General features: G+C 42.0%; 1 protein-coding gene across 1 annotated transcript; it reads left to right on the forward strand.

Moving 5' to 3' along the window:
* Window positions 1-156: 156 nt before the first annotated feature.
* LOC134225824 (peroxisomal N(1)-acetyl-spermine/spermidine oxidase-like) lies at window positions 157-17,952 on the forward strand. Its single transcript, XM_062706196.1, has 3 exons — window positions 157-708; window positions 957-2,252; window positions 17,728-17,952. Exons 1-3 carry the CDS (start codon window positions 460-462, stop codon window positions 17,908-17,910), a joined length of 1,728 nt encoding a protein of 575 aa, XP_062562180.1. The 5' UTR covers window positions 157-459; the 3' UTR covers window positions 17,911-17,952.
* The last annotated feature ends 389 nt before the right edge of the window (window positions 17,953-18,341 follow it).

An 18,341-nucleotide genomic window follows, 5' to 3' on the forward strand; every position in this document is an offset into this window, starting at 1 on the left:
AAATTTGCATGTAAACCATCATCATTTCGTCATCATCATCATCATTTCATTTCATTTTCGCAAATGTTCCTTGTAAAATGTAAATATTAGTATTTGGTCTCCTGTCATTTGAGCTTTCTATAAAATGGCTTATTGTGTTTCAGGACAAAACTTGGAACCGAACAGTAAACAGCAAGTGAAACACGGCATCATTGCAAAATCGTCAAAACGTCAATTTTTATTATTTTCAATCCGTGCTCAAGCAACTCAACACCGAGGAGTTTTTCCCGTTTTCCTTGGCATTGGCAGTGCGAAGAAAAGTGGTGAAAATTGAAAAATTGCAGTTTCAGTTTACGTTCATTTGACCCGGCTGGAAGACCTTTTGGAAATCGGTTGTGTCTGATCGAGATTGGTTACATCGCCTAATGTTTGTGGTCCGACAGTGCAGGCGGAACTAAAGAAGCCAGCACCCAACTCGGCATGAGTAGTGATGAAAATGGAAAATCTACGGCGACGAGTGCATCATCGTCATCTTCGTCGGATCCTGCTGCAGCAGCGGCAGCAACAGGGAAGAAGAGAAAATACAAAGTTATCATAATCGGTGCTGGTATGGCTGGATTATCCTCGGCGAATCATTTGATTAAGAATGGATGTTCAGATTTTGCTATTTTGGAAGCGCGAGGCCGGGTTGGCGGAAGGATCATCGGCATTGATATGGGGTCACAGAAGGTAAATATCGACATAGTGGATCTCGATGCTAGAGGAGTGATGCACGTAGAGGGAGATTGTGTTGTGACGAGACATTTTTTGCAATAATTTCGGTGCCTTATGTAAGGAGAGAACTTATTGCATGGAACGGTATCGATTATCTTGTAGAATTGTTTTAGGCTGTTGATAAGATTAAAATTGGCAAAACACACATATTGCAAAAGTATCGGTGACTCAGAATTATAATCGTTTTAAAATTTTATTTGCAGGTGGAGCTGGGTGCAAATTGGATTCATGGCGTTCTTGGCAATCCTATGTTTGAACTTGCAATGCAGCACGGTCTTATCAGTATCATCAATATTCCGAAACCGCACAAAGTGGTCGCAGCTACTGAGGACGGCAAACAAGTGCCTTTTCAGGTCCTACAAGAAATCTACGAAGCCTACGTTTGCTTTCTGCGACGATGTGAGGAATATTTCCTTTGTCAGTATCTTCCTCCCCCGGATATTCACAGTGTTGGGGAGCATATTAATTTGGAAGCAGAATTGTATTTAAATAATGTTGACGACTACAAAGATAAACATCTTAAGAAATTGATATTTGAATGCTTGCTAAAGCGAGAAACGTGCATCACCGGCTGTCACAGTATGGATGAAATTGACTTACTGGAATTGGGAAGTTATACCGAGCTACAAGGAGGAAACATTGTGTTGCCTTCTGGGTATAGCTCTATTCTGAAGCCGCTATGTGATACACTTCCCAAAGAAAACATAATCCTTTCGTGTCCAGTACGAACAATCCACTGGAAACGAAAAGGCCGGGTTTCTTCAGGCAATAACAGTTCAGACACCATCCTAGAGGAGGATGAAGATGACATCGACTCGGATGATTCCGACAAAACAGTGACGGAAGTGCCGATCGGCGACAATCCCACCACTAGTGATAACGTTGATGATAGCTTTAAGCATTGCACGTCGAACGTTCAAATAGAATGCGAAAACGGTACTATTTTCGAAGCAGATCATGTAATCTGCTCTATCCCGCTTGGTGTGCTTAAAAAGCATGGACAAACAATGTTTGTACCGAGCTTACCGCAATACAAACTCGAATCGATTGATTCTCTATTGTACGGAACTGTAGATAAAATCTTCCTAGAATATGATCGGCCTTTTCTCAACGCTAAGGTTAGCGAAATAATGTTCCTGTGGGAGCACATCGACCCAGAACCTAACGTTGATGAGGAAGAGTACCTGAAATCGAACTGGTACAAAAAAATTTACTCATTCTCCAAAGTATCGGACACCCTGCTGCTGGGATGGATCTCTGGCCGGGAAGCGGAATACATGGAACGCATTTCGCACGAAGTGGTTGCGGAAAAGTGCACGGAAATCCTTCGAAAGTTCCTCAAGGACCCGTTCATTCCTAAGCCAAAGCGGTGCGTGTGCACCAGTTGGAGCAAGCAGCCTTACAGTTGCGGATCTTACACCGCCATTGCAGTTGGTGCCTCTCAGGACGATATAGACAATATCGCACAGCCACTCTATTCTAGTCCGCATCAGTCAAAGGTATGTATAGATGGCAATAATTCAGATCATATATGTTTAAGATACCAATGAACCATTTATTTTTGAGTATGTACACAGCTCTTATCATAATCTAATGAGATTCAGATTCAACCTCGCCATCAATCGTATCGAATTCGCGATGGTGATACCTAGAAGCCATTGAATATCAATTATTTCCTTCGCAATAAACAACATTAATTGAAACGGTTTTGCGTAAATTCAATTTTGCGCCGTCAACATCACCAAAACGGCTGAATATTTCACGCATCACATCACGTATATGTGTCTGTGTACTGAAGACGACGCTGATGTCATCAGTGGATGGAGATACAGTACAAAGACGTGCATTGAAAAAAGGTCCCATTGCCGCACCGACATTTGTTTTTAGGCATACGACAACCACTTATCCATCCATGTCCCGCAGTTTCTGCGATAACAAGTCAAGTATTGCCACTCATATTGGAACTCGGTAACGTTATCCTCAGTAAGGAGATGGGGTCGATGAATCCAGAATACGGGCCCGGGCTTGTGTTCCATTGCGGTTTGTATTATTTGACGGTGAATTACCATTTCGCAGAATTGAATTTACTAATGTTACCAGTACATGTCGGACTCGATTATCCGGAGTATCGATTTTTTTTTTCACTCCGGATAAACGAATCACTAGGTTAGTTTTATTTTCACGTTTGAAATTTTCGATCGCTCGAGGCGTACCCATGATCTTTGTTCGCTTGAAAAATTTACAAAGCGCGTCGCAGTTTTTTTTTGTTCCTACGGTATGTTGTGAGCAATGTTGGAGTGGAAGTGTGTGTGTGACAATTCTTAAAGTCATATTTCTTTTGCCTTATTCCGGGTAAATACGTACTTTTAAAGAAGAAGTCATCTACTCTTTTGCTTCATCCCGGGCAAATGCGTACTTTTAAAGAAGGAGTCATCTTCTTTTTTGCTTTATCCCGGACAAATGCATACTCGCAAACGTAAACAATGCCTTTTCCTGCAAATTTCTCAACAACTGGAACCGCTCCCAGCTAACAACCACTTGGAACTGTTGGCGCTCCGCGCCTTCTATCAAAAGGAAGTGGAAAATATCGCCAGAAGTCTTTAATTTTTCTGAAATCAGCAGAAGAAGTCAATGTTTACGTTTGCGACCTTCGCTCTTATGAAACAAAAATGTCGATATATTCCTACGATTAACCTGTTTTGTGCCAAATGGTAGTTTTGCTAAACTGCCCGTTGTATTTAATACATTTTTCGAGGATTATGCCAAATGGTCATTATGCCAAATGGTCGTTATGCCAAATGGCCTCGAGGTACCCAACAAATTATACCAAATGGTCGTTATGCCAAATGGTCTTTATGCCAAATAGCCTTTAGACTAGGTCAGAATGCTCGGAGCGGTGGGTGCAGTTGACCTCCAGAAATTTCAAATCAGAGACTAACCTGCAGGCAAGCTGGCGGCCATTACCGCTCGCGGAAAACTGGATACCAAGCCAAAATGCTTTCCGGTGTGTATGTAAGTAAATAAATATAAACAGAGGAAAAGTTTAAATTAAAAGAGTATAATAGTAGCTGATAACTGTTCAATCGATCTTCTACTTAATGAATTGGATGAAAAACTGTTAAAGCAATTGAACGAATCACGTAAACTCATTTCTCAAACATATACTGTTTCGGTACAATAATTGAGTTTAAGTATCTATTTAACATTTTTGGATTTCGATAAATGATATTGAAAATTGTCTTCTTTTGAACTGCAAAACTGAGGGATTGAAATATGCTCTTGAAATATTTATTCATATATTAATTGTGCTCCTACGCCGCATTGCATTACTTATGTACGAGCACGTTTTACAGTTCAATTGATGGTTCACCAGTTGACGGCCGTTCGACAACGGACCAGATCTTTACTGTACGGCAAATCCTTCAAAAATGCCGTGAATACCAGGTCCCAACGCACCATCTGTTCGTTGATTTCAAGGCGGCATACGACAGTATAGACCGCGTAGAAGAGCTATGGAAAATTATGGACGAGAACAGCTTTCCTGGGAAGCTTACCAGACTGATCAAAGCAACGGTGGATGGTGTGCAAAACTGTGTGAAGATTTCGGGCGAACACTCCAGTTCGTTCGAATCGCGCCGGGGACTAAGACAAGGTGATGGACTTTCGTGCCTGTTGTTCAACATTGCGCTAGAAGGTGACAACATTGCGCGGAGAGCCGGGTGTAACAGCCGGGGTACGATTTTCAACAGATCCAGTCAATTTATTTGTTTCGCGGATGACATGGACATTGTCGGCCGAACATTTGCAAAGGTGGCAGAACTGTACACCCGCCTGAAACGTAAAGCAACAAAAGTTGGACTGGTGGTGAATGCGTCAAAGACAAAGTACATGCTTGTGGACGGAACCGAGCGCGACAGGGCCCGCCTGGGAAGCAGTGTTACGATAGACGGGGATACCTTCGAGGTGGTCGAGGAATTCGTCTACCTCGGATCCTTGCCAACGGCTGACAACAACGTTAGTCGTGAAATACGAAGGCGCATCATCTGTGGAAGTCGGGCCTACTACGGGCTCCAGAAGAAACTGCGGTCGAAAAAGATTCGCCACCGCACCAAATGTGTCATGTACAAGACGCTTATAAGACCGGTTGTCCTCTACGGACATGAAACATGGACAATGCTCGAGGAGGACTTGCAAGCACTCGGAGTATTCGAGAGACGGGTGCTGTTGGATGGGTGGTAGATTTTCGGATTCCCCCAGCGAAACTCAATCCTTCCAGTAGAGCTTGCTTTGAGCTGTAATTCATTGGTTTAGTAAATATTTCATTAGCATAAGTTTAGATTTTAGTGAACAATATTTGCAACTTACATTTAAAGTCCGTTTTAATGTTTTTATCCACCGTCCAACAGAATTTTAACATTAGCATTTATTTAGTTATTATTTCAATTACACCTGAAGGTTTCGTGTTCTGTTACTAACTGTTTGGTATTTATTTATTTATTTATTGTCGTCAATCATAATTGTAGACCTATTTACATTTGTATTCTTAACTATTCTAAATAACATTAAATAATGTTGATACTGTTTAAACTTATTGTAAAGTGTCATTAGCTTATAATACAAGAGAAGATCTGTTTCAGCTGTGTTTTGGACATCGATAAGTCAATAGTGTCATAATGTTTATTATAAGTGATCATCATTTGATTCATTGGGCCATTTTTTGCATAGTTTGTTCGATGATAATTTACGGAGAATATTTGACGATGTCGTAAAGATCGTAATGGAACATAAAAATTAAGTTTTCATAATAGCTCCGTTGAGTCAATTCTGTTTGAAACAATATTGTTTATAAAAGTTACCATTGCTAAATCTCGACGCACTTTCAGTGAATGAATATTGATGAGCTTACAACGAGCTACATATGGTGGCAATGGAAATTCGGTCCACCCTAACTTTCGTAGTGCATATAATAAAAATTGTTTTTGAACTGACTCAATTCTGTTGGCATGAATAGCTGAAAATGGGGACCAAACTATGCTGCAATATTCTAAGATTGGCCTTACATAAGCTGTATATAGTGTATGGGTCCTGGAAATTGTAACAGAATCGTTTTATAAAACCTAACATGTTGTTGGATTTGCTTACAATTAAGTTATAATGATCGATGAAAGTTAGTTTTGAATCCAATATTACTCCCAAATCTCTTACTCTATTGCTTCTTACTACGTTCTGATCATCAAAACTAATATTTGCTCTGAGTATGTTTCGTTTTCTGCTGAAGGTTATTGAGTTGCATTTTTTTATATTCAACTGTAGAAGACTTTTTTTACACCATGTATGGAATACCAATATTTCATCTTTGAATGTATCGATATCCTCGACAGTTTTGATTTTTAGGAAAAGTTTCATGTCATCTGCATACATTAAGACATTCAATTTATGAAGCACAAGAGGGAGGTCATTTACAAATAAAATAAAAAGTAACGGACCTAAATGAGATCCTTGAGGAACTCCAGAAGAGGCTTGTATTGGGGTTGATAATTTTCCTTTGAATCTTACAATTTGAACCCGACTTGTTAGATACGATTCAAGCCAATGAAGAAGTTTTGGTTGAATTCCCATCTTCTGCAGTTTGAACAAAAGCATGGGCAAATCAACGCGATCAAAAGCTTTGCTAAAATCTGTGTACAAGGCTTCTACATGGTGACCACTATCCATTGCATCCAAAGAATAATTAACGAATTCTGTTAGATTTGTGGCTGTCGAACGACCTTTAAAGAAACCGTGTTGCTTAGATGTGATTCGATTTTTAATTTGAACAATATTTTTTTCATTAACAATTGCTTCGAACAATTTCGGTATGCAAGATATAAGAGCAATACCACGATAGTTACGAACATTGGATTTTATACCAGATTTAAAAATTGGAACTAAAAATGATTTTTTCCATATTAACGGAAAACATCCTGATTCCAGTGACATGTTGAAAATCCAGAATAATGGAGCAGTAAGTTCAATTGCTAGAGTCTTAATAAACACTGGAGGTATTCCATCGGGTCCGGAGCTCTTAGGCCCATCTAGATGTTTCAGGGCATCACAAATTTCGTGTACATTCAGATGGTTGACGCAAACGTCATTTGAAAACTCAGGATAAAAATCGAAAAAGTCGCGATCTCGATCATCTTCTGAGTGGGTAGTGTATACTTCTTTAAAGAAATCGGCAAACAAATTACATATTTCCTCTGGACCATTACCTGTTCTACCATCTAAATAAAGTTTCGATGGAAAATTGGCTGATTTTAATTTAGTGTTCACATAACTGAAAAAATGTTTTGGACTTGTCTTGATTTCACGTTCAGTTTTTAAATTATATTCATTGTATGCGATATTTATAGCACAGTTCAGTTGATCACAAATATTAAGATACTCCTCTAAATAATGTTGAAGATTATGCTTCTTGTAGTTTTTATGTGCTTTCTGCTTGCGATTTTTAAGATTTCTAATATCTCTTGTAAACCAAATTGGATTTATCGATACAGCATGACTTCTCCGTCTTTTAACCGGCACTTCTTCCGTTATTATATTGTGCAATGTGTTATAAAACTTTTCTGTCGCTTTATCAACATTTTGTTCGTTCCTTATAGCAGTTTGCCAATCTATATTCTTCAGTTTATGCTTTATATTTCCGTAGTTGGCTGATTGATAATCGAAGATTTCTTCAAACTCACATTCGATTGGTATATCATTAACGTGTACAAACAAAGAGAATTCAATTGCTGTGTGGAATACTTCATTTCGCCAAAGAGGAGCTAGTGATTCATTTACACAAAAATCTTCATAACAGTTAGTCAGCAGTAGATCTAGATAACACTTTTGGATATTCTTCACATGATTGATTTGATTTAATCCTAAGTTAGCAATTTTATCGAATACAAAATGCAATAGCTCATTTTGACTGGAAGTAAAATGCTCTCATTGTCACAGTCCGGTATGAAATCTACATTTCTTTGGTTAAAATCACCATATATAAGCACTTTTACTTCAGGAGGCAAGCCAGATAAAACATTCTCGGCGATACCAAAAATTTATCATAAATATCTCTGCGAGCATTATTTGGAGGAATATAAACTGAAGCAAAAACATGAGTTTCACCTGAAATTTGTACCTTGGCCCACACTTGTTCAAAATCATTGATTTTATCCGTTTTAATTATTTCTGAATTGAAAATTGTGGATACTGCAACCAAAACACCTCCTCCTTTTTCCAGACCGTTCGTAGTCTCGGTCATCTCTGTAAACGTTGTAACTATTACCAAAAACTTCTTCATTTTTAACACTATCGTCCCAACTTGTTTCAGTCGCTAAAATCACTTTGAAAGATGTACTTAAAACATTATTTTGGATTTCAGTCATTTTAGCAGCGCTTCTCATCCTATTGAAATTTTGACAATATACCGATATCTCCTGAATATTGCTATTTGTAGCACTGTTTTCATTTATTAAATTATTAGTGTGATTTTCGCCATCGTCATTAATAATAATACAATCACATATAGAATTAGTCCTATCTGCTTCCTCTATGGAGTGCGTCAGTTCCGGCAAAAACACTGGCAGGATCGGCGTCTTTCAGTTGCATTTGTTCGGTTTAAATATGTTGGCCGTTCATCAGTAGGGTAGGGGTTCAATACTTCACCTCTCTGAAAATTAATGTATGGCCCATGAGGTCCATACGATCCATTCGTTGATAGCGGTGGTCCCGAAAATTGAAGTTTGGCTGCAGCTAATAACTCTCTGTCCAAAGGGAGGCTCGCTGTATGATTCCTCTTGTCATAAATATCTCCCTGGTTAATGAACACATTGCGCTCCGTCGAATTTCTCGGGAACGGATAGATGTTGTTGTTGGATTTCACTTCATGGCATTTTTCGACTCGTCGGTTATTTTGAATATTGTATCTGTTGCACTGTTTTTCAGTTGCTTTTTCCGCTTAATAGCTTTGTCTCTCGCTTTTATTTGCTGAGTGCGGCGATATTCGCGTAGATCGTACTCCGTCCAATCCGCTCGCCAAACTTTTTTTGATCCTAACATACGGCAGGTTAAGGTTGAGTTATGATTCACTGCTTCTGAATCAGTGTTGGGATCGGACGGTGGTTTAAGGTTCTCAATGTTAATTAATGGCTCAGAATTTGAGCTAGGATCCGACGGTGGCTCTGATGAAATAGGAACATCACTTAAACGGCTGTCCAATGAACTAATTGCACTAGTTATTGATTCTGTTGCGGCATGTTGGTTAGAAATAATGTTCTCTGCTGAAGACTTTAATTCATCAAGTATATCCAGTCCCAGCATTGGATTGGAGTTCATTGTGAAACTTGCTGCTGTGTCAATGGACAGCTGATTGAGCTGATTTATATCATTATTTATGTTGCGCAGGTCAGTTGATAAAACTGCTGACATCGATTTCATAGTTGCTTCCATATTTTCCTTAGCAGCCTTCATCGCTATATCAAACATCGTGGTGATGTGATTTTTAATTGTACTTATGCTGCCAACTAAGGTATAGGTATCAACTACGTTTCTGTCTGATTTAGACGACCCATAGAAAATATTACGAGTTTAAAGATCGTGTAGGGTCACCATCCACATAGTCACTGGCGTCCGGAACACTCCCCGACCCGTATTGCTCGGAGTTCTCTTCAGCTGTACCCTTAACTTCCAGGACTGCCAGTTTAACTACTGGGCGTCTTAGAACTGTTGTCGCCGTTCTCACTATGGCACTCCTGATTCGTCCATCACGTCCTGGGCAAACTTGAAGCACTTTTCCCCTAGTCCATCCGTTTCGTTGTTCCATCTACAATATAACCAAATCACAAACTTCTATAGGCTTGCAATCGACGAACCACTTGGTCCTCTTTGATATTACAGGAAGGTACTCCCGGACCCAACGTCGCCAGAATTGGTCCAGTATGCTCTGCAGAAGGTTCCAGCTTGATGTACATGATAGACCCTTATTACTCATGGACTTTGCAGGTTGGTTCACTCCGCTGGTACTTAACATCAGAAAACAGTTTGGTGTAAGAGCGGTTTGATCTTCTGAATCCACCGGCATGTATGTCAAAGGCCTCGAATTCACCATCGACTCCGCTTCAGCCAGTAGAGTGAGGAATACTTCATCGTTTGGTTTGCGAATCGTTGACAGCGAAGCTAGTGCACATTTCACAGAGCGAACCATTCGCTCCCACGCACCCCCCATATGTGGCGTTGATGGAGGGTTAAAACGCCACTGCGTAACCGTATTGGTGAAGGTTTCTGCCAGACTTTCATTTATCTCTCGACACTGCTGGTCTAATTCACGACTCGCGCCGACGAAGTTCGTTCCTTGGTCACTATAGATTTCTTTTGGAGAGCCCCGTCTTGCTATGAACCTTCGTATGGCCATCTTGCAAGATTCAGTAGACAAACTTGTCACAGGCTCCAGGTGCACCGCCCGAATTGTCAGGCAGGTAAAGAGTGCTACCCATCGTTTCACTTCACTTCGCCCTTGTTTGATGAGTAGTGGTCCGAAGTAATCGAGCCCAGTATAAGTGAAAGCTCGAATATTTGGCGTGGTTCTTGCAATCGGTAATGGTGCCATCCTCGGGTTGTTCGGTTTCGCGTTATAAACTTTGCACCACATACATTTTTTCCTGGTTTTCTTCAACGCCTCTCGCAATCTTGACACGTGATACTTTTGCTTCATCTCGTTGACAACCGTTTCGCTACTGTGGTGGTGATATTGCCGATGATACCAGTCCATTATTAGCAGCGTACCATAGTGATCTTTGGGAAGAATAACTGGAAATATGAAGTCTTGAGCAAAGTTGTCTGCATTTGCTATTCGTGATTCCATTCTGATTACTCCATTCTCATCTAAAAACGGTGATACATGGCGAAGTTTGCTATCACGATCTAACTGAACACGTTGATTTGGTGGAAGTTCGTGGCTCCTGTTCATCCTGCTTATCTCCGTAGCGTACTCATCGAATTGGATTTGCTTCCAAATTGTTCTCTCCGCTTTCTCCAGTTCGTTCTGGTTCAAACATGTGGGCAACACCGACGACTCACCTCTTACTCGATAATTTAGTATATTGATGAATCTATGAACGTATGCAATTGTTCGTAGCAATCTTTCCCATTTGGAAAACCTGTCTAATGCTACCAATTCTCGCTTGGTCACTGTACGATGAACATGAATCTGACGTATTTCTTCCGGCGTGTCTGCAGAAGGCAACTTTTGTTGAGGCCAGGAATCTGGATGACCGTACAAGAAATCTGGTGCCTTAAACCAACGACTGCTTTCATCGAGGTGAAGTGCTTTCCATTTCGTTGCATCATCGGCAACATTCAGTCGGCTGGGAACCCAGCGCCATTCCTCGACGGAGGTCATATCCAGAATTTCTGAAACCCTGTGTGCCACGAATTGTCTGTATTTTCTCACATCCGATCGCAGCCAAGAAAGCACAGTGGTGGAGTCACTCCACATAATTCTCCGGGTAATATTGAGCGTGTGATTCTTCAGTATAGTACTCGATAACCTGGCTCCAATAACTGCCGCCTGTAGCTCCAACTTAGGAATTGACAAGGGTTTCAATGGAGCGACTTTGGTCCTGGCCGAAACGAGAGAACATCGAATAACTCCACGGTCAATGATCCGAAAATATGCTGCACACGCGTAAGCTTCTTCACTGGCGTCTACAAATAGGTGAAGCTCCAAATGATTGAAGCTTTCGGGGTCGTACCCCGGAAAGTGGCATCTAGGTATACGAACATATTCAAGTTGTTTCAGTAGCCCCGTCCACCGAATCCATTGGTCCCGCAGTTCGGTTGAGATCGGTTGATCCCATGATGTGCCTGAGCGCCATACATTTTGTATTAGTATTTTGCCGTGAATGACAATCACTGAAACTAACCCAAGTGGATCAAATACACTCATGACAACACGAAGTAGTTCCCTTTTTGTTGGAATTGCGTCACCATCTAGCAATAGCTGCACTGTCTGCTTGAAGAGCCCATCGAAAACGATAATATCCTTATTCGGAACCCAGATCATGCCAAGCACACGTTCGTAGTTATCTAATTTCTCCGTCAAGCTCTTTACCTTTTCTTCGCTTTTGCCTCCGACCCGTTCCAGAACGTCACTGTAGTTTGACAACCAGTTTCTGGTATCGAATCCGGCCTTCGAGTTGATGAACCGGACCTGCTCAGCTAACGCGGCCGCCTGCTCTACGGTATCCACACTAAACAATACATCGTCTACGTATGTGTCCTCGATGATTGCTTCCACAGCCTGTGGATACTGATCTGCATACTCGACAGCATTTTTGTTTTTCACAAATTGTGATGTGCACGGCGAACACGTTGACCCGAAGGTGGCCACGTCCATGATGAAGATCTCTGGTGGCTTGCTAGCATCATCTCTCCAAAGAAATCGTTGGGCTTGCCGATCCGCAGGGCGAATCTCCACCTGATGGAACATTTCCCGGATGTCGGCACTAACTGCCACTTGTCGTTGCCTAAATCGGCACAATACAGCGGGAAGCGATGTCAGAAGATCAGGACCGGATAAAAGCATGGAATTAAACGATTGATTCCCAACTTTAGCGGCTGCATCCCAAATTAATCGTACCTTCCCTGGTTTGCGAGGATTAACTACGACGCCCAGTGGTAAATACCATACCCGCTTGGGGTCAGCGTTCCGGAGTTCTTCAGCAGACGCTTTATGGGCGTACCCTTTAGACAGGTATTCATTCAGCATTTTTTTAACTGCTGCGTATAATTCGGGATTAGATTGTAATCGACGTTCGAGACACTGCAATCTTCTTTCAGCCATTGGACGGCTGTTGCTGAACTCGATACAATCGTATTTCCATAGTAGCCCAGATTGAAAGCGTCCCGATGGTGTACGAATCTGTTCCAGAATATTGCGTGCCCGCTTATCTTCATCGCATTCCAAAAGTGGCACTACAGAAGCACCAACACTTTCTAACGAAAAAAACTGATTCACTAAGTCATGAAGTTGTTGGTCTGGGGTACGAGCGCAGATGTGTAACTGACGATGAAATGCACCGGTTGGGCCATGAATCTTCCCGTAAACTGTCCATCCAAGTCTCGTTTTGGTTGCAATTGGAGCCTCTTTTCCGCCTTCTCGTAGTTTTAGCACGGCCTTCAAAAAACTGTTGTCCTAGCCGATAAGTATCCGTGGACGCACATTTACATAGCTTCTAATTGGCAGACCACGGAGATGCACGTACTTTGCACTAATGTCCTCGAATGACAGGGATTGAACTGGGAGACTGAGGTTTTTAACTGTATGTACTTCTTTCAAAGCGAATTGTTTCGATGTTCCAGCACCAGCGATATTCAGGCTGACGATACGAGAATTCTGTTCTACTCTTTCGATGTCACTTGTCCACTGTAGACATAAAGGATGCACATCTCCATCTAATCCCAATTCTCTGGCTACGTCCATGTCCATTAGAGTTGATGATGAACCGTCGTCAAGAAAGGCGTAAGTGTGCAGAGATTTTCCTTTGCCGAAAAGTGTAACAGGAACTATTCGAAATAAAACTGTGTGGCCCGACTGAAAATGAGCGGCTATTGACGTTTTCATCCCATTATCGTCTGTAGATGTTGCTTTTGGTTTCCCAGGATGTAAAAGCTTGTGATGTTTTTCTTCGCAACCATTCGCTCCACACAAAGATCCCTTGCAGGGAAATTTACCATGACTCATGAGACATCTGCGACAAAGACGACGTTCCTCCACACACTTCCATCGCTCAGGTAAGCTCATTCCACGAAACGTGTAACAATCCCTAGATTTGTGACCCGTCCGTCTTCTGGCATACTGTGCATGGCTTTACAGTTGAGTCTCTTTGTTCAGTTGGCTTTGCATCCCGGAACTGTTCCTTTTTGTGTTCCGAACCATCCATCGTATGGGTACTCACGAAAAGTTTCTCTCTTTGCTGCTTCTTATCGTGCTTTGATACACTTTCTGTCACATGCGAATAGGTAACATCACTGGCAGCCGATACGAGATTTGCTATGTAGCTACCAAACGTTGTTAAATCAGCAACTGTAAACCTGCGTTTATAAATTGCCCACTCCAATCTCAAATTAGAAGGAAGCTTTTCAATAAGTTCTTGAAGGAGGGATGGGTTAGCAAGGTGAGAAAGTTGACCCGCTGCCTGCAAGTGTGCACACAAGTTTTGACAAGCTAATCCGAAATGAATTAAGGTCTCCAGCTTATCGGCTTTAGGTGCAGGCATACCACGAACTTTGTGTAACAGCGAATTGATGATCAGCTCCGGTCTACCGTACAAGATTCGCAGTGTATCCATAACAGATGGCACTGATGATGGATTTAACAAGAAACTCCTAACAGCTTCCAAAGCACTTCCTCTTAAACAGCGCTGTAAACGCAACAGATTTTCTCCGTCCGAATAGCCACACATTTCCGTAGAATTCCTATAGCTGCTCAAAAATAGCGGCCACTCGACAGGGTCGCCCGAAAATATAGGGAGCTCCTTGGGGACGACGTGTCTAGCTGCTAGCTGTTGAGAACTGGGCGTGTTGAACAGCTGTCGTTGAACTGGCACCGACGATTGAACAATTGGAGAAACGACTGGCGAACGGAAACTGGACACTGTTTGCACGGCGGAGCGACTCGCGTTGAGAGGAAATAAAGGGGTGCTCACACTCGGAGGTAGGAATTCACTCGATTGAACTGGTGGGCGTGGAGGGGTTGTACATGGTTCGGTCGGAGGTATGGGTTGCGGTACACTATGTGTTTGTGTATTTGGGGACGCATTGAAAGTAGACAAACCCGTATCGTTTCCTTGTTCAGTTCTGACAATATCAAAACATGCCTGACTTACCGCACTTGTTAGGGGTATAAACCTACTCTCTGGAAGCATTGTTGACATTGTTGGAGTCCACGTAGTAGCCGGTTGGCTACATGCTGGCTGGCACCATGATGGTGCTTGGGGATGGTGGGACACCAATGTTTCGGAGACCGGATGCGAAGCTAATGGATCCTGTAGATAGTTCGGTATATTGGCCTGCGGTCGTATGGTTACATCACGTGAGTCTGCTCGACCCGATGATCTTCTCAGCTGTAGTTGGAGATGTTCCATTCTCTCTTGAAGCTCCGTGAATTCTTGCGTCAGATCGTCTGCTGATGGTGTCGGTGAAACTACGATTCTAGCTTGTTCCGTTGAAACCGTCTCCGGAAGGGGAACTAGTACAGGTATCGTTGATGCATCTGCCGTTGAAGAACACATTCCTGTGAAGCGATTGTTGCCACTTGTTGACACTGGGATGAACGATTTTGGTATGGTACCAGTTCGAGACTGCTGGCCAGTAGTGATGAACTTGACACCTGTACTAGCTGTTGTAGTCGTAACTGATTGACATTGTACCCAATCTGATATTCTCCGTGCGTCGCGGCTCGATCGTTGACTTCTTACACTTCCTCCCTCTTCTTGTTCATCCAACTGCGAGAACAACAAATTATATTTTTTTGCTAGAAATTGTTGTTCCAATTGGAAAGCCTTCTCCCTCTGTGACTTTGCCCTTTGCTCTTCATCAGCAAGCTGCTGCGCATGTAATTGTTTTTCTTCCTCTAAACGTTGTAGCTCTAGAGCATTTCTAGCTGCTCGAGCACTGGCAGTTGATGATTTGCCCGATCTGCTGCCGTGTGAAGCAATCGTGAGCTGTGTACATATTCTGCAGACGAAATGACGATCGTCGGCCGCTATACTGTCATTCACACCAGCACATTTATAGTGATGATAAATAAGACATCGCTCGCACTCCACCATCTTGCCCACATCTGGCAAACCACATGGGCATTTATTCTCCAACGATTTGGCCATGTCTCGTCTGGATTGCGACATTATGCCAGTTCGAATTAGCTAATTCGATGAGATCCAAATAAATCCGCGATTTAAATCTCAAAGATTGTTGGATGGGTGGTAGATTTTCGGATTCCCCCAGCGAAACTCAATCCTTCCAGTAGAGCTTGCTTTGAGCTGTAATTCATTGGTTTAGTAAATATTTCATTAGCATAAGTTTAGATTTTAGTGAACAATATTTGCAACTTACATTTAAAGTCCGTTTTAATGTTTTTATCCACCGTCCAACAGAATTTTAACATTAGCATTTATTTAGTTATTATTTCAATTACACCTGAAGGTTTCGTGTTCTGTTACTAACTGTTTAGGTATAGGTATCAACTACGTTTCTGTCTGATTTAGACGACCCATAGAAAATATTACGAGTTTAAAGATCGTGTAGGGTCACCATCCACATAGTCACTGGCGTCCGGAACAGGTGCTTAGGGCCATCTTTGGCGGTGTGCAAGAAGACGGTGTATGGCGGCGAAGAATGAACCATGAGCTCGCCCAACTCTACGGCGAACCCAGTATCCAGAAGGTAGCTAAAGCCGGAAGGGTACGATGGGCGGGACATGTTGCAAGAATGCCGGACAGCAACCCTGCAAAGATGGTGTTCGCTTCCGATCCGGCAGGTACGAGACGGCGTGGAGCGCAGCGAGCGAAATGGGCAGACCAGGTGCAAAACGACTTGGCGAACGTGGGGCGTATCCGAGGATGGAGAGATGCGGCCTCGAACCGTGTATTGTGGCGTCAAATTGTTGATTCAGTGTTATCTGTTTAGATGTAAACCTAATAAATGAAATGAATGAATGATGGTTCACCAGGAAGAATTGAATGTGTAATATCTTCAACCTAAAATGTAGAGAATTTTAATTATTTTAAATTATGATCAGAAAATAATGAAATAAATCGAAAGCAAACAGATGACATTAATTTGTTTACTATTTATTTTGCATTGAGCCGCAGCATACTTAGATGAGTTCCAATGTTTTCTACCTCTTGAATGTCAATATTGATGGAACTCACGCCGCCATTATGGAACGCAAAATACTGGATACAGCGCGAGTTTTGTTTTCGTTTGCAGACTACGGGACTTAAGCTGGTTACGAAGTCCGTAATAAGCCCTATTTGCAGCTGCAATACGCCTTTTCACCTCGCGGGTAACATCATTATCGCACGTCACTAGATACACAAATTCTTCTACCACTTCAACCAACCATTTTCACCATCCAGCACCATTTCGCTACCACCATCACTAATGAACCCACGTTGATTGCCAGCGACCATGTACTTCGTTTTGCTGGTATTGATCGTGAGTCCAATCCTCGCTGTCTCCCTCTTAAAACACACAAAAGCCTCTTCCACGGCATGGCGATCAATTCCGATAATATCGATATCGTCCGCAAATCCCAGGAGCATATGCGATTTTGTGATAATGGTACCGCTTCTTTGCACACCAGCTCTCCTAATCGCTCCCTCGAGCGCTATATTGAGCAGTAGATTCGAGAGTGCATCACCCTGCTTTAATCCATCTAAGGTAACAAATGACGTCGATATTTCATCCGCAACCCTTACACTTGATTTCGATCCGTCCAACGTTATACGAATCAGCCGTATCAGTTTAGCCGGAAAACCATGTTCAAGCATAATTTGCCATAATTCATTCCGTTTCACTGAATCGTACGCCGCCTTGAAATCAATAAACAGATGATGTGTCTGCAAGTTGTACTCCCGGAATTTATCAAGGATTTGTCTCAGGGTAAACATTTGATCCGTCGTTGATCGGCCCTCACGAAAACCTGCTTGGTATTCGCCGACGAAGGACTCTTCAAGCGGTCTCAATCTGTTGAACAGAATACGGGACATCATTTTGTACCCCGAATTAAGAAGGGTTATTCCTCGGTTATTCGCGCTCCAGTCTTTGCCCTTTCTTAAAGAGAGGGCAAATGTCCAAATGTACGTCTCCTCGAGGCTATTTTTAAAACATTACCCTTTGCTCGTTTTTTCTTCGATTAATATGTATTTCTTTTTATCTTCAACTTTCCAGCCGTCGGTGCTATTTGCCGGAGAGCATACTCACTCCAACTTCTACTCAACGGTGCACGGTGCTTACCTTAGTGGCCGAACAGCCGCGCAGATCCTCCTAACGCCTGACTCACCGCAGGAAATAGTGATGGAATCGGATACCAGCGATCTTAGCTCCTGGATCCAAGGCATCGCTTTAGAGTAATAAAATGGATGACGACGAAAGCTCCCAGTGATTTCTCTGTAATTTATTGTAGTTTTAGCATTTGCAGTTTGCCTTTATACTTCCATTATTGGCGCGGTCATTTATGTTGTATTCTTTGTTTCGTACTATACAAGTTCTGTGCACGACACCAATCATCTAGTTTTTGGTTTTGTTTTCAAATTTCAGCACTCAATTTTTTTAAGCGGAATTATGTACTAGACTGATGTTTTAAGTAGTCTTGAAGATTGCATCAGCATATTTCATATTATAGGCATTTTGATTATCAATGTTGGTAGCGCACAACTCCTACAGTTTGTTTAAATTCCATCGACAATATCTGCAGTACACAAGATTAATCGTAATAATTCAAAGAACCCAGATTGTTCTCCCTTATCAACACACCATACATGATGTTAGTAGTGCTATTTGCA

The sequence above is a fragment of the Armigeres subalbatus genome, chromosome 3 (assembly GCF_024139115.2).
Source record: "Armigeres subalbatus isolate Guangzhou_Male chromosome 3, GZ_Asu_2, whole genome shotgun sequence".
Lineage (NCBI taxonomy): Eukaryota > Metazoa > Arthropoda > Insecta > Diptera > Culicidae > Armigeres > Armigeres subalbatus.

Bases quoted from the DNA above. Each gene is read 5' to 3' on its own strand.
- LOC134225824 (XM_062706196.1), top strand. From the start codon at position 460: ATGAGTAGTGATGAAAATGGAAAATCTACGGCGACGAGTGCATCATCG. The intron at 709-956 runs GTAAATATCGAC...TTTTATTTGCAG, and splicing joins TTGATATGGGGTCACAGAAG to GTGGAGCTGGGTGCAAATTG. The intron at 2,253-17,727 runs GTATGTATAGAT...TCAACTTTCCAG, and splicing joins CTAGTCCGCATCAGTCAAAG to CCGTCGGTGCTATTTGCCGG.